We start from the raw sequence: 13273 nt of genomic DNA, 5'->3' as shown, positions 1-13273 counted from the left end.
CTCATAACAGTTCTATGATGGAAGTGTTTTTATCCACCTTGTTTTGCAGTTGGGGAAAATGCAGCCCAGAGGGATCAGGTCACTTACCCAAGGTCACATTAAACCTATCCCACTTGAAGTGCACACAGATCACATGGCCTCTTGGTACAATGCAGATCCTGGTTCTGTAGGGCTCGGGTGGTGCCTGGGATTCTACATTTCTAGCAAGCTCTTGGGGGATGCTGCTGGTCTAGGGACCGCATTTTGACTGGGGATGAACTGGACTGCTAGGCCGAAAAGGAGGCACTGTCACTTAGGTGATTCCAAAGCTCATGTGCTTATCTCCAATGGTATTCAACTTTCCAGAAAATTAGAGCTCTGTGCCAAGCAGGAGTCTTCTGACGGGGGCTCCTAGGGGCACATGGTATCAGAAATGTCTGCAGAACAAGACAGGCAGCTCAGCTCCAGGAGCCTATGTAAATAAGCCTCACATACCCAGGGCACCTGTCTTCTTCATGATGATAGTGTTTACCATTATTTGAGTCACTCACCAATGTGCTACACACCATACACCCAAGATGACTAATACCCCACAAAAATTCCCTACCACCAGGCCCTTGCCTACATCTCACCCAGGTTTCTGCTGGGGAAAAAGTTTAATGCCTCACCCCATCTGACCTCATTCACCAAAAAGCCATTGGATGGTCTTCCCAATCCATCCCTGCATTCAGTCCTGTTCAGCCATGCTGACCCCCCCACCTTGACTCAACTGCTCAACCGGGCTTCTGCCTTCAGGCTTTCACCCCAGCCATCCCTGGGGCTGGATGCTCCTCCTGCAGATACCCCAGAGCTGACACCTGCACACCTCCTCATGGAAGCCCACCTTGACCACCCCATGGAATAGTCACACCTGTCCACACGTCTTTCTGTGTATGGTGCTTGTCAGCTTTCTCCCCCCCTTCCCCAACCAAGGGTAAAGCTCCTTTTCTGTTTTGTTCCAGGAAAGTTAGGAATCTTTATTTTGTTCACTGATATATCCCAACACCAAGAACAATCCCTGGCCCATATCCTGCACTCAGAGAAAAAAAAAATGTATTGCTGAATTAATTTTGAGAAAGATTCGCAGCCCAAATATTTATTGAGGAAGTATTAGATTCAAGCACTGTTCTAAGTGTTTCGCATGCATTATCTCATTTAATTCTCACAATGTTCTCAAAATATAGCAAAATCTAAACACCTCCCAGTGCTAAATGATGCCACTAAAGAGTCCCCGGGAAGCACAGATAAGAGGATGTGTTATAGCAATTAGATTCCACCCTGACTTTTCCAGGTTTGATTATGTTTTGATAAGTGCTTTGGAAACCAGTGTCACCAGACAATATGTTAATATAGTTCTGCTGGAGCTCAGAGCTCATCAGTGTGGGAAAGCAGTTGGGTACAATGGACAGCATATGAGTTCCAGGGTAAATCTGGGATCGTGGATCGTGCTCACCCCCCATTTCCATGAATCCTGGCATGATGCACTAGAAAGAAATGGTCTTTCAGTCAGACAGGCCTGATGTTGAATCCCAGCTTGGGCACTTAGAGCTATGTGGCCACGGGCAACGTGTTTGGCCTCTCTGGGTCTTCTATTTTCCCACCTGTAAAGTACAATGTATCAACAGGAAGAACTGAGGAAAGTGGTTGACATACTAAGTAGTATTTTAGGTCAATTTGTCCACTATTCCTGATTTCAAACTCATGCTCCCTCATCAGGACCCTGATGTTGGAAAGATCTGGTGTTAAAGCTCAGCTCTGTCACGTCCCTCCAAGCTGTGTTGAACTGTTCCTGTGGGTGGGGCTCTATACTAAGAGCTGGAAATACAGGAATGCCATCTTCTCACTGAGAGATGTGGGCAGGTTCCTTGAGTTCTGTCAACACTCAGCTGCTGAGAGAATAAAGCAAGATGTGTGTGGAACAAGAGACCTTGCCCTGCGTTCATCTGTGGACCTCTTGTAGAAAGTGGGGGATGTTGATACTTTCTCTGCATACAGACAGAGATTTGAGGGGCCAGGCCCATTCAGGGACAGGCCAATGGCGCATGACGGCTGCCATTAGGGCACAAAGTTGGGGCTGTAGAGAGAGAACTGTGGAGAGAACGTCAGGGACCAGACCATGGGAGGCCTGTGTGCCACGTTCAAAACATGGGCCATAACCGCAGGCAGTGGAAACACCAGATTTTAGAATGAGGACCCCAGCTGCAGCTTGGCGGATGGATTGAAGAAAAGGAGAAATGATGTAACGGAAGTAGAGGGATTACTGAGAAGGGGCTACAGATTCTAGAGCAGAGAGGCGTCGCCAAGCCCAGGAACTGGCACATTATAAAACTTCCTCCTTTCTCACCCCATTTCCCTTCCCTGCCTTGATTTCTCTTCCTTTTTCTTGGCCCTCTGGAGTCAGGAAGTGCTGGCCTGGGAGATGGAAGAAAGGATATTGTCTTGAGGAGCCTCATTCCCTACATTCTAAGCACAGGGTCCCTCCCTGGCGCTCCTGCCGACCACCCTTTTACTCTTGGGCTTTTACGGAGTGTGCACTAACCAGGCACAAATTGAGTTTTTGTTTTGAAGGTTTTTAAAAGATAAACATAGTGCTTTTTCCCTGTTGCTTTCTATCATGCATCCAGAATCTTTCAGGCATGACCATCTATAAATTAAATTCCGCTATGAATACAGCTATGGACATATAAAAAGGGTAATTCACTGTTGTTATTGTGTTTGCTCATTGATGGCCTATTAGAAGCTACATCCTCTGACAATCAAGACAGAGGGGGGGAAAAAGGAGAAAGCATTTGAAAAGATATGTAAGGCTTCTATTTTTTGGTTCATTTGTTTCCTTTTGCTGAATCAAAATTTAAACAACAACAACCAAAAAAAAAACAGGAAGAAAGGTTTTATAGGGTTTCTTGAAATCTGAACATAAAAGGATTCAGGATTACTTTCTTGTTTTCTAAATTAGGTTATCATTCTTTTGTCTTTCTGTCCTCAAGGAGATTAAAAAGAAAAAGAGATTTTATTTAGAAGGCACACAAAGAGGCTTAATTAGAAGACAAGCACTGAGGAAGCCGAGGCCAAATGAAAGGGACCTCAGGCACCACGCATGGAAACAGGAGCTGATCCAGAATCTTCTGTGTCAGCCTCTGGTTAGCGTGGGCGAGCCATTTCACTTGTCTGGGCCCAAGTTTTCTCATCTGTAACATTAACAGGTTCAAACAGGTGATACACATCTTTCCATGGAGCTCCACGCTCTGGGACTCTCTGAAGCTGTAACTCTGGGAAAGCAAAGAGTTACATTCAGACACCACCCTCCACTCTGCACCTGCAACCCACAGGCAGAGCCGGTCTGTGCTAGAATATTCTGGCTCCATTTTCTGCCTTAATAAACAAGAATTAGTAATTCCCTCCAGAGATTCCTGCCTCCGTATATGGATCTTCTCATGAGAAACTGTTTGCTGCTAGTCTGTGTGAGGGGAATAACAGGAATTCAGAGCTTTGGTGGGGGGATGTACACACCGATCATGACCACGCAGGTGGCAGCCCCTGAAAACTGAAGGCTGATCCATTTCATCAGAGAACCCACAGCCTCTCCCTGAGTCCAGAGAATCGGGAGGAAGAAGTGCAGCCCAAGCGGCTCCCAGAGGCCTGAAGGAGGCCCAGAGGGAGCTGGCCAGGGCTACCTTCTGGCCAGGTATGAATCTACAGGCAGCTGTCATAGCTGTGTACAAAGGGAAACTCAGGTAAGAGCCTGGTGGACTGTCCTGAAACCAGGGAGCCATTCAAATCAGGAGTCAACAAAGATAGGAAGCTGTGGGGAAAAAAGACAGAGGAGGTGAGCTTCTTGCTCACTAGCTTGGTTCCCACTCACAGGCGGCCAGCTCCACAAGGGTAGGACCTTTTGTGTCTTGTCCACCTGTGTCTCCAGGCACAAGACAATAACCAGCACATAATAGCTACTCAATAAATATTTGACTGAAGGATGGCACCAGGGCCCACTGCTCAATTTCAATTCAGTTCAGTAGAGGACTTAAGTCTGAGAGGATTTTGTTCACAAGACCATGAGACAGAGCCTTTCAGGAGCTGTCAAAGAGGCTACAGGAGGAGAGGGGCCGGGTCCAGGATGGGCTGGGGGCTTAGGAAACATGGCTGCCACCCACTAAGATAGAGAACAAGCACCATTCTAGCTCACAGAGGGACTTAGGACATCTGCCTAGTCACATCTGGAAAACATGATTGGAAAAGATGGCATCTGTGCTGGGCCCAGCAGAACAAGGAGAATTTGATGATGTGGAAAAGTTAGAAGGAGAAGAGAAAGAGAGAGAAATGAATCTCAGGTAGAGGAGACCACATGAGAAGAGAGAGTTTCAATGTGCTGTGTTTCAGGTAGCAAGAGGTTCGGTTTGTCTGGAACATAGGTTTGTAAAACAAAACTGGAGAGTTGAAATGAATGGCTGAGATAAAATTAGCAGAGGATCTTTGAGTAGAAAGGGATTGATGTCAAGGAGACCAGTAAGGAGCTCTTGAGACCCAGATGAAAGATCGAGGGGGCTTCAGTGAGCATAGGACCCTTAAGTTAATTCATTCTGCCACTAAGTTCTCAAAGCATGTTATATACACACACCCCTCTTATGCCATGGTTTTTAGGACTTTGCCACAAGACTTTCATCTGCTTATGAATCAGGACTCTTATTCCGCTTTGTTTAATGCAGGGACAGGAAACATCCATTGTATGTATCCAGTGATCAGGATACATAGAGTAATGATGCTTCAGGGAACACACCAACCAGACCCAAGCTCTGATTTTACACATGGCATAACCATGACCGGGTTATAGCTAAGTAACATGATTAAGATAACACAGTGAGGCAGTAAAATATTTAGGGCCCGAACCCTAACCCTAACCCTAAAGTCACAGGACCAAACTCTCTTTCCTCTCCAGGTGGCTGTCCCTGACATTATTGTCCAAGGTTGTAGCTAAAAGTTCCACAAATGGGAGACACTCGACAAGACAGACAGAAGGCTCTGAGCAATGCCCCCAATGTTGAAGCTGCTTTGGAATAAAAGTCCGTCTTGTATCTGGGTCAATCCCCTCACTTTCCACTATACACATACTGTCAGGCAGGGCAGGGACACCTCCAAATTTGGTGTGTTTTTATCTCCTGGTGTGTACAGACACAAGGAGGTACAGGATCTTACTGCATCCCCATCTGTGAGCAGAGTTTGAAATCATGCCTTATCATCAACGTCTGCTTACAAGTAAATGTAGCTTCCCGTGAGATATCTAGGCACGGGTTTATTGCAACAATCCAGATAAGCAATTAGGCCACATCTCATGGACAACAGCATCCACTGTGTCTTCATTGGCAACTCAAATTCCACTATGACTCAGGCACAAGGAGAGAGAGAATGTCCCACAGTGGGGGCCATGGCAACCTGCCAGGACCATCTCACACTCAGGCTTCCTGCAGAAACTTACTCAAAGCCTTGCTCAATTCTAGAGGGACCCTTCAGGACAAAGAGTCTTCTGTGTGTACATCTTTCCCTGCTTCTCAGACACTGTGGCTTGGAGTGAAACATCTATTTTCTATGGAGTCCGTTCAGTGAAGGAACAGGTTTCATACCAAGATTTGTCTCAATAACCGGGGTGCTGAGTCTTTGTTTCTTCATCAGTAAAATAAGGATAACATGAGTATCTGATATGAAGCACTGTTGTGAGGATTAAATTAGAAGTATATTAGTCAAGGTTACATATATTGAGAGAGAGATTTATTTTAATGACTTGGCTTACATGCTTATGGGGGCTGACAAGTCTGAAATCTATAGGGTAGGTAAGAAGAGTAGATGTTGCAGTCTTGCACCCAATTCCACGGGACAGCAGACTGGAAACTAAGCCAGGGTTCCTATGTTGTAGCCTTGAGGCAGAATTCCTTCTTCAGGAAGGGAAACCTCAGCCTTTGCTCTTAAGGCCTTCAACTGATTGGATGAGACCCACCCACACTAGGGAGGGTCATTCACTTTATTCCAAGTTTACTGATTTAAATGTTAATCACATCTAAGAAATACCTTCTCAGCAACATGTAGACTGCTGTTTGACCAAACAGCTGGGCACCATAGCCTAGCCAAGTTGACAGGTAAAATTAACCATCACAAAGGCATGAGTAATAGCAACTCTCTCATTTCAACTCTCCACTGTGGTCAATTTATTACTGAGTGGACGTTCCTCTCAAATTCTTCTGGGGAGGTCACCAGCTCAAATCTTCAGGGCCCATTCAAGCAATCTAAAAGTGCAAGAGAGTCGGGAATGAATGGGGAGGCTGCATGAGCTTGAGAAAATCAGCCCTATGTAAATATATTCAAACTCAAACTTTAAAAAAAAAATCTGTGTGGCTAGAAGCCTGTGTATGTCCTTCAACTTTTCTGGGTTCAGCAGTGCAAGCACATAAAAGGTATCCATCATCCAGGCTATGGCATGTCAAATCCCCAAGAACCTGGGCTTTTCTCAGATGCTCAGAGTGTTAAACATTTCCTAGGTTTAGAAGAAACTGTGTGCAGGAATAAACAACTTGAAGGAAGTTTGTACATACCACCCACTTGGCTTAATGACCAAATAGAATGAACAAAATAGATATCCATCACTTGGAGAAGTTGCTTCTGACAACTAATGCAGTGACTATTTTAAGGGAGTTAGAAGTATAGCATCCTGCTGCAAAAATAATTACAATGACCCCTCACGTGCAAGAGCAAAGAACTGGAGAACCCGTTTGTTCTGGTATTTGCTGGGGTCTTCTGGAATTAGCTGAAAAACTTTTGAAAACTGGTCTGACATTTTCAGGAGTCTTGGAAGGTTGTAAAACAGGCTGCAGAAAGATTCTAGCTTATTTGGTTTGCAGGTTTGCCAAATACCTTCTGGATGTTACTAACTATTGTCACCTCTACTCACACTTCCACATTGAGGGAGCAATATTATGTGGCAGACAGACACTAAAGTGGCCCCCAATTACCTCTTCTCCTGGTACTTATGTCCCCCCCTGTATAATCCATCCCTATCCCTCTTAATTGAGAGTGAGGCCTGTGACTGCTTCTAAGCAACAGGAGATGGCAGAATTGATGAGACGTCATCTCTGTGATTACATTACATGAGATTGCAACTTTCCTCTTGTCTTCTTGGTTTGCATGTTTTGATAAAGCAAGTGGCCATATTAGGGAGGCCCATGTGGCAAGGAACTGAGGGCATCCTCCCACCAGCAGACACCAAGGAAGTGATCTTCTCAGTCCAATAGGCCATAAGAAACTGAAGTCTGCCAACAATCACATGTGCTTAGGACCAGATAGATCCTTTCCCAGTTGAGGTTTCAGATGAGACCCCAACTCTGGCTGACACTGTGAGGTCTCTGCAACCTCAACAGAGACCATAAAACAGAGGACCCAGCAAAGTCACACTTAGAATCCTGACCCACGAAACTGTGAGTTAATAACCCACACTTTTGGCCTGGCTGAAATATTTTCATTATCAACTGTCATTCTTGGTGCTTCTGGCTGTCCACCTCTGCTATTGCTTAATTATTTGAGTAAGAATTGGGTCCTAGATAATGAAAATGATCACTAACATGTAATCAACATGTGAGGGAGGGAGTTATTATAACTCTGCCCTTCCTTGTGTGTAAAATGGAGATGATGAGATAAATTAGTGACTTATTCAGTTGGCAGAACCAGATTCAAACCCAGATCAAGTACAAGTGTGTGCTCTTAACCTTTGTGTCCACACCTCATCACATTCCACAGAGACTAGCATCTCTCTGACTTGCTTATCCACTCCTTCCTAGGGGACAACTTGCCCTCAGGATCATACTGCCCTTGGCCACATCCTTCCTTCCTCCCTCCTTCCATTCTCATTCTCTCCTAATGAAAAATATAGCCAAGACCTATGTTGATCTTGGGACCTCAGACTCTAAAGAGTCAGAATGCAATATGATGTTACACTAGACTTTGGGGGTTTCGCCATAGCAACCTTCTTTGGGAATTGTCTCAGTTGAATGGAGTTGCCTCACCTGGGGCAGCTCACATCCACTAACTGGTCCACCCGGGAGTACCAAAGCACAATCCCCACCACAGCTTGGAATATTTCTGAAGGGCCATCATACCAATCCAAGAACACCGCCCAACTTTTCCCCCTGCCCAATCCTGCTTCCTTCCTTTCCCTCCACAGGGGCAGATCCCAAGATCTCACCCTAATGGACTTCCTGCACCATCATCTCCTTCTCAGAGTGTTTCCTCAGGAGCCTAATATGTGGCAATTCCTGAGGAGATGGAGCATGAACGGAACATGAGATAAAGAAATCCAACAGGACTGGGGAAAGACTAGGACTGACCTCATAGGATTGTTGTGAGCATTTGATGGATTAATATGTGTGAAATGGCAAACAATGATCAGTAAATTGTAAATCTTATCTCAGTTTCAAGCTGTTGTTATTATCCTGATAATTATAACATTATACATGATTGCTATTCATGATCTTGGAGTCAGCGATCCAGCTGCACAGGCTCTTGAAAGAGAATTATGACTTAAGAGCAATTTGTGTGATTTCTCAGAAATCTGCAAGCTCAATGGGAGGGTATAGAATGAGAAGCTTCTGGAAAAAGCTGAACTTGATCTGAAAGTTTATTAAGAGAAGTGTAGTTTCACAACAGAAGAAATGGTAGTTCTCTTTCTGTGCTGGTCAGACTGTACCTGCCATGTTGCGTGTACCTGGGAGTACAGGTAAAGGTGAGAAATTAGAGGAAAATGGCCAGGACAGCTTGGAGCAGGCATCTTTAACTCTCAAAATAGGTTGCCCCACCTTACTCTCCACCTCCCAGTTCACCATGTCATCTGTCTGGCAAATGCCTGTACATCCTCATTCATCACTCTGCAGAAGCCTTCCTTGACTACCCCCTCACTTAAAGATATGACCCATTTCTTTTCCTTTCTTTTTCTTTTTATCATTACACCTAATGTCTTGCCCTGCTTGAGCTTTGGGTCTGATTCATCTTCTGTACCTTGGGACAGGTTAGATGTCCTGTGTCTTAGTTTCCTAGGGCTGTTGTAACAAATTACCATAAACCAGGGCTTAAAACATCAGAAACGTATTCTCTCGCAGTTCTGGAGCCCAGAAGTCTGAAATCAATTCAGAGGGCTGTGCTCCCTCTGAAGGCTCTAGGGGAGCATCCTTCCTTTCCTCTTCCAGCGTTGGGTGGATCCAGATGCTCCTTGGCCTGTGGCAGCATTACTCCAGCCTCTGCCTCTATCTTCACGTGGGACATTCACATGCCCTTCTCCTCCATGTCTTCTCCTCTTCTAAGAACACCTGTCCTTGGATATAGAGCCACCCTAATCCAGGACGATCTCATCTCAAGATCTTACCTTGATTACATTTTCAGAGAACCTCTTCCCAAATAATTCACCGTTTCTAGACAGACACATTTTTTTATAGACCCTCTTCAACACACTACAGTCAGTATGTATTAATTCAACTACGCAGAACTGGCTTCTGTTAGATCTACCTGAAAAGTAAAGAGGATCTGGAGAGGGCAGACTCAGAGGGGGTGTAAGAAAGGGATGGAGCAAGAAGACATGTGAAGGAGGACTGGATGGGTTTTGTCAACTGACCATGCAGGAGGGAGGTGCCAAAGAGAAAAAGGAAATCAGAGATCTCCAAAAAGTGTAGAACAAGAAGTGTTGGGTGTATAGTTAAGAAGAGAAGCTGGCTCCTGTGAGGTGATGTGCTTTTTCTCAGTGGAGTAAGAGGTGATTTCAAGAACAATTCATTGGCTCACCCACTGACACTCTGTGCCTCCGTTTCCCCAGCAACCTACAGCACTTCCCACTTTTCTGGGATGTGCTGAGTTCTCTGTGTAATAAATTAACCTGTGTTGCTTCCCTGGGGGGCACTTGACCAGGATCAGCAATAAGCAATAGAGCAGTGCTTTAAAAGTGCTCATTGGATTTATTTTACTATGTGGGTATGACAGACTGAACAGCCCACAGGAAGGACAGCTGGTCTCAGATGTTTGAGGTCTTGAAAATGGTGTGTCTGCTTACACTAATGCAGTAAAGAGAAGCGTCAGCCCCAGGCTCACAAATACCATGGCCACCTTGGGAACATTGACCGTCTCCTTCCAAGGTCAGTTATTAATTTCATGCAAAGAAAACAATTTTGACCTATTATGATTGACGCGCTTGAACAATATTTTCTGTGATAGTCTGAGACTTTGTAATTCTTTCAACATGGTGCATTTATAAAAAAACGTGGCCCTAAAACCTGGAACCCTAAGGAATGACTTAAGGCAGAAAGACCTGGTGGAGAGAAAAACTGTGGGGTGGGACATTTCGGTTTTCCTTGTGATTAGCAAAAAAAACTCAATCCCAAATAACTGGGGAGGGAGGGGGAACAGGGAGGGAACCTCTTCTATTGCTAATCCTTCTAATATTCTCTGCTCTTTTTATGTGTTCTAAAAACAAATAAACTTAACTACCTACTGTCCAGGTAGATGGCTATTCACTTGCCAGCTTCATTAATGTTTTTCTTAAATAATCCTTAATTTCTTAAATTGTAGGAAGAACAGCACCACCTCCCCATCCTCCTCCAGACTCCCTTCCCTGCCACCCATTCTCTCTCCTGTTCCTTAATTGATCTCAGAGGGGCCTGGCCCTGAGCATCAGGCAGCCACACTCTCTGGCTTCCCGTGCAGTGCATGTAACACACACCCGGCAGGAGATCAGAGACCTGGTGTGGAGCCCTGGATGGGCCATCAACCAGCCCAGTTACCTTGAACCAATTCCCCTCCACTTTCAGGGTCCCTGTTTCCTCATCTGTAGCACGAAGCTGAAAAGGATGCCCACCCATTTACTACTGAAAGTTGCTATAAAGATGAAATAGAAAAAGAGCTTGAGTTAAACTCTCTTCCTAAAGAGAAAAAAGCAAAAGCAGATTCTCTGGAAAGGTCAGAGGAAGCTCCCAGCCTGTTGGGTTCTCGAGGAAATTCCCAGAATCCCACCATTCTCCTAAAATTGAACTGGTTAAAGCCATTGCAGCAAACGTTATATTGGCTGTCAGAGCACAGAAACGCTGCCCATATCTGAGCGATATGATGAAACCGGGGGCCTCCTTCTCAGTGCAGGGACAGGTCAGAATTTCCCTGGTATCAGAGAGACCTAAAGGACCATACACAACTGAGTGTGTGGTTCACTATTGTGTATGAGCCCATTGGGCAGGGCATTTTATCTATTCATTATCAATGCTTCATTTCATATCTTAAAAACATTCCTGAGGTCACACCTGAGGTCAGCGAGTCCCTGTGCTGGGAGAGAAAAAACCCCCAGGATATGTCTCTACTGGCAAAAATCCCCTACTCTAGGGGAACATGAACACATGAACACATACAAGGCACATACAAGGCAATATGATAAAAATATGATTGCTTATTTACTTGTTTATGGCCTATCTCCCAACAACAATAAAAGATTCACAAGGCAGGCTTCATGTGTCTTCTTTAATGACCACATACAGCCTGGCACAAGATAGATCCGATGTTACTTGCTAGTTAATGAATGAATGGATTCATGAACAAATGAATGAATGGTAAAACAGAGATATACCAAAAATACTAAAAGGGTTGAAAGAGGAAGCCGCACAGAAGACCTCATGGGGAACTAATATTTGAACTAAACCTTAAAGAATGGAAAGTATTTTGCCAGATCCAATGGAGGCAAAAGAAAAATCTAATCGATGATCTGGGAGCATACAAAAGTATGACCCAGAGAGAGGACAACGCGGGGGGCCTAGCAGAGGGAGAGGGTGGCGGGAAATGAGAACACAAACAACAGAAATTGTATTCAAGGCCACTGGGGCGGGGATCTTGGTTATCATGGTAAAGAGTGTGGACTTTGTCCTGCAGAAATAGAGGAGTGGTGAGGATTTTCAAGCAGGGAGGTGACTCAATAATATTCCGCTAATTAGAAAGATGGTTGTTCTTACTGCAGTTTGGTTGGTAGATTGGAGCCCCGGTGGCTAGGGGGCCAACACCAAAGTCCAGGCTGGAGAGAACTTAGTTCGAAAAGTAGAACTAAGACCGGGTGTCACTTACGGGAGTGGAGAGAGAGGATGTTCGGGAATCGATTGTTAGGACCTGGTAGCAAATTGTTGAGATGGTGAGGATGGAGAGGAGAGGAAAGAGAAGACTTAAGGTGAGTCCCCAGGCTGCTGGTTGGGAAACTATGTGAGCAATGGAGCCACTCACTAGGAAAACTCACTAGGAAAAGGGCCTGGGTCTGACAGAGGACCAGTTAGAAAGGTCCCCAAAATAGTTAGATGTTCATGTTTAGAACTTAGAAATGAAGTCAGAATGCAGACATAGATTTACGAATAGAGCTTTAACCCAGATAAATTTTTAAAAAAGAAATAATAAAATATATGAAATAATACAATGAAATAATTGTGTAATCATGGAATAACAAAAAAAAATGAAAAATAACAGAATAATGTCATCATCTTTCTAGATGATCAATTTACACCATGACAAAATATATCCAAACAACTCACTATTTTTTGTATTTATCACATTGCAGTCAATAGGCTTCACACAAAATCCTAGATGGAGATAGAGTCTCAAGTCATCTTTTGGCATTTCCTGGAGACCTTTGTTCACATGTGCCGCCATGTACATCCACTGCAGGTCGGGCACTGACCCAAACCCTGGGCATGCAGAGCGCTGCAGTCCCTGCCCTCATGGAGATGGCAGTTCTGCAGCTTAGCAGACATGAATACAAGCTACGTGTTAAACCAAAGGACAATGAAAGTTCAGACAAGTTCTGTGAAGGGGTCCGTCTCAGAGGGGAAGGAAGGTTTCTCTGAGGAAGTGATGTGAGCTGAACTCAGAAGCATGAGTTAGATGCAGGAGAAGAAGGAAGACAACAGGTGTTTGAAAAAGAGGGACCAGTCCCTGGAAGAGACCTGGGGGAGGGAGGAGAGAAAAATCTAAGGACCAAGAAGTAGCAGGTGTGGCCCAAGGGGAGAGAAGCAGGGGGTCAAAGAGGTCAGAGGAGCTACCCAGGTAGCTGCCAAGGAACATTTGTGGAGGAAAGGATCATCTTTAAATGTCTGATAAAGCTCACGAAATGCCTGCACAAGAAATGGAAGTATATTAAACTTGGCTAATGAAATGAACTAAGGATGGTTTATGATAGAGAATGCCTTACTGAATTTGAACAAATTAACTCAATTTA

At 44.7% G+C, this 13273-nt stretch overlaps 1 protein-coding gene across 1 annotated transcript in view; it reads left to right on the top strand.

The window, feature by feature from the left end:
• Positions 1-10135: 10135 nt before the first annotated feature.
• CLNK (cytokine dependent hematopoietic cell linker) overlaps positions 10136-13273 on the top strand; it is a 108967-nt gene continuing 105829 nt past the window's right edge. The window contains 2 exon segments of the mRNA XM_061190997.1: positions 10136-10172; positions 12724-12892. Of these exon segments, the coding sequence (XP_061046980.1) occupies positions 10136-10172; positions 12724-12892 (206 nt within the window).

Source organism: Eubalaena glacialis, chromosome 5, assembly GCF_028564815.1.
Source record: "Eubalaena glacialis isolate mEubGla1 chromosome 5, mEubGla1.1.hap2.+ XY, whole genome shotgun sequence".
Classification (NCBI taxonomy): Eukaryota; Metazoa; Chordata; class Mammalia; order Artiodactyla; family Balaenidae; genus Eubalaena; species Eubalaena glacialis.
This window is presented reverse-complemented; position numbering and strand designations above follow the sequence as displayed.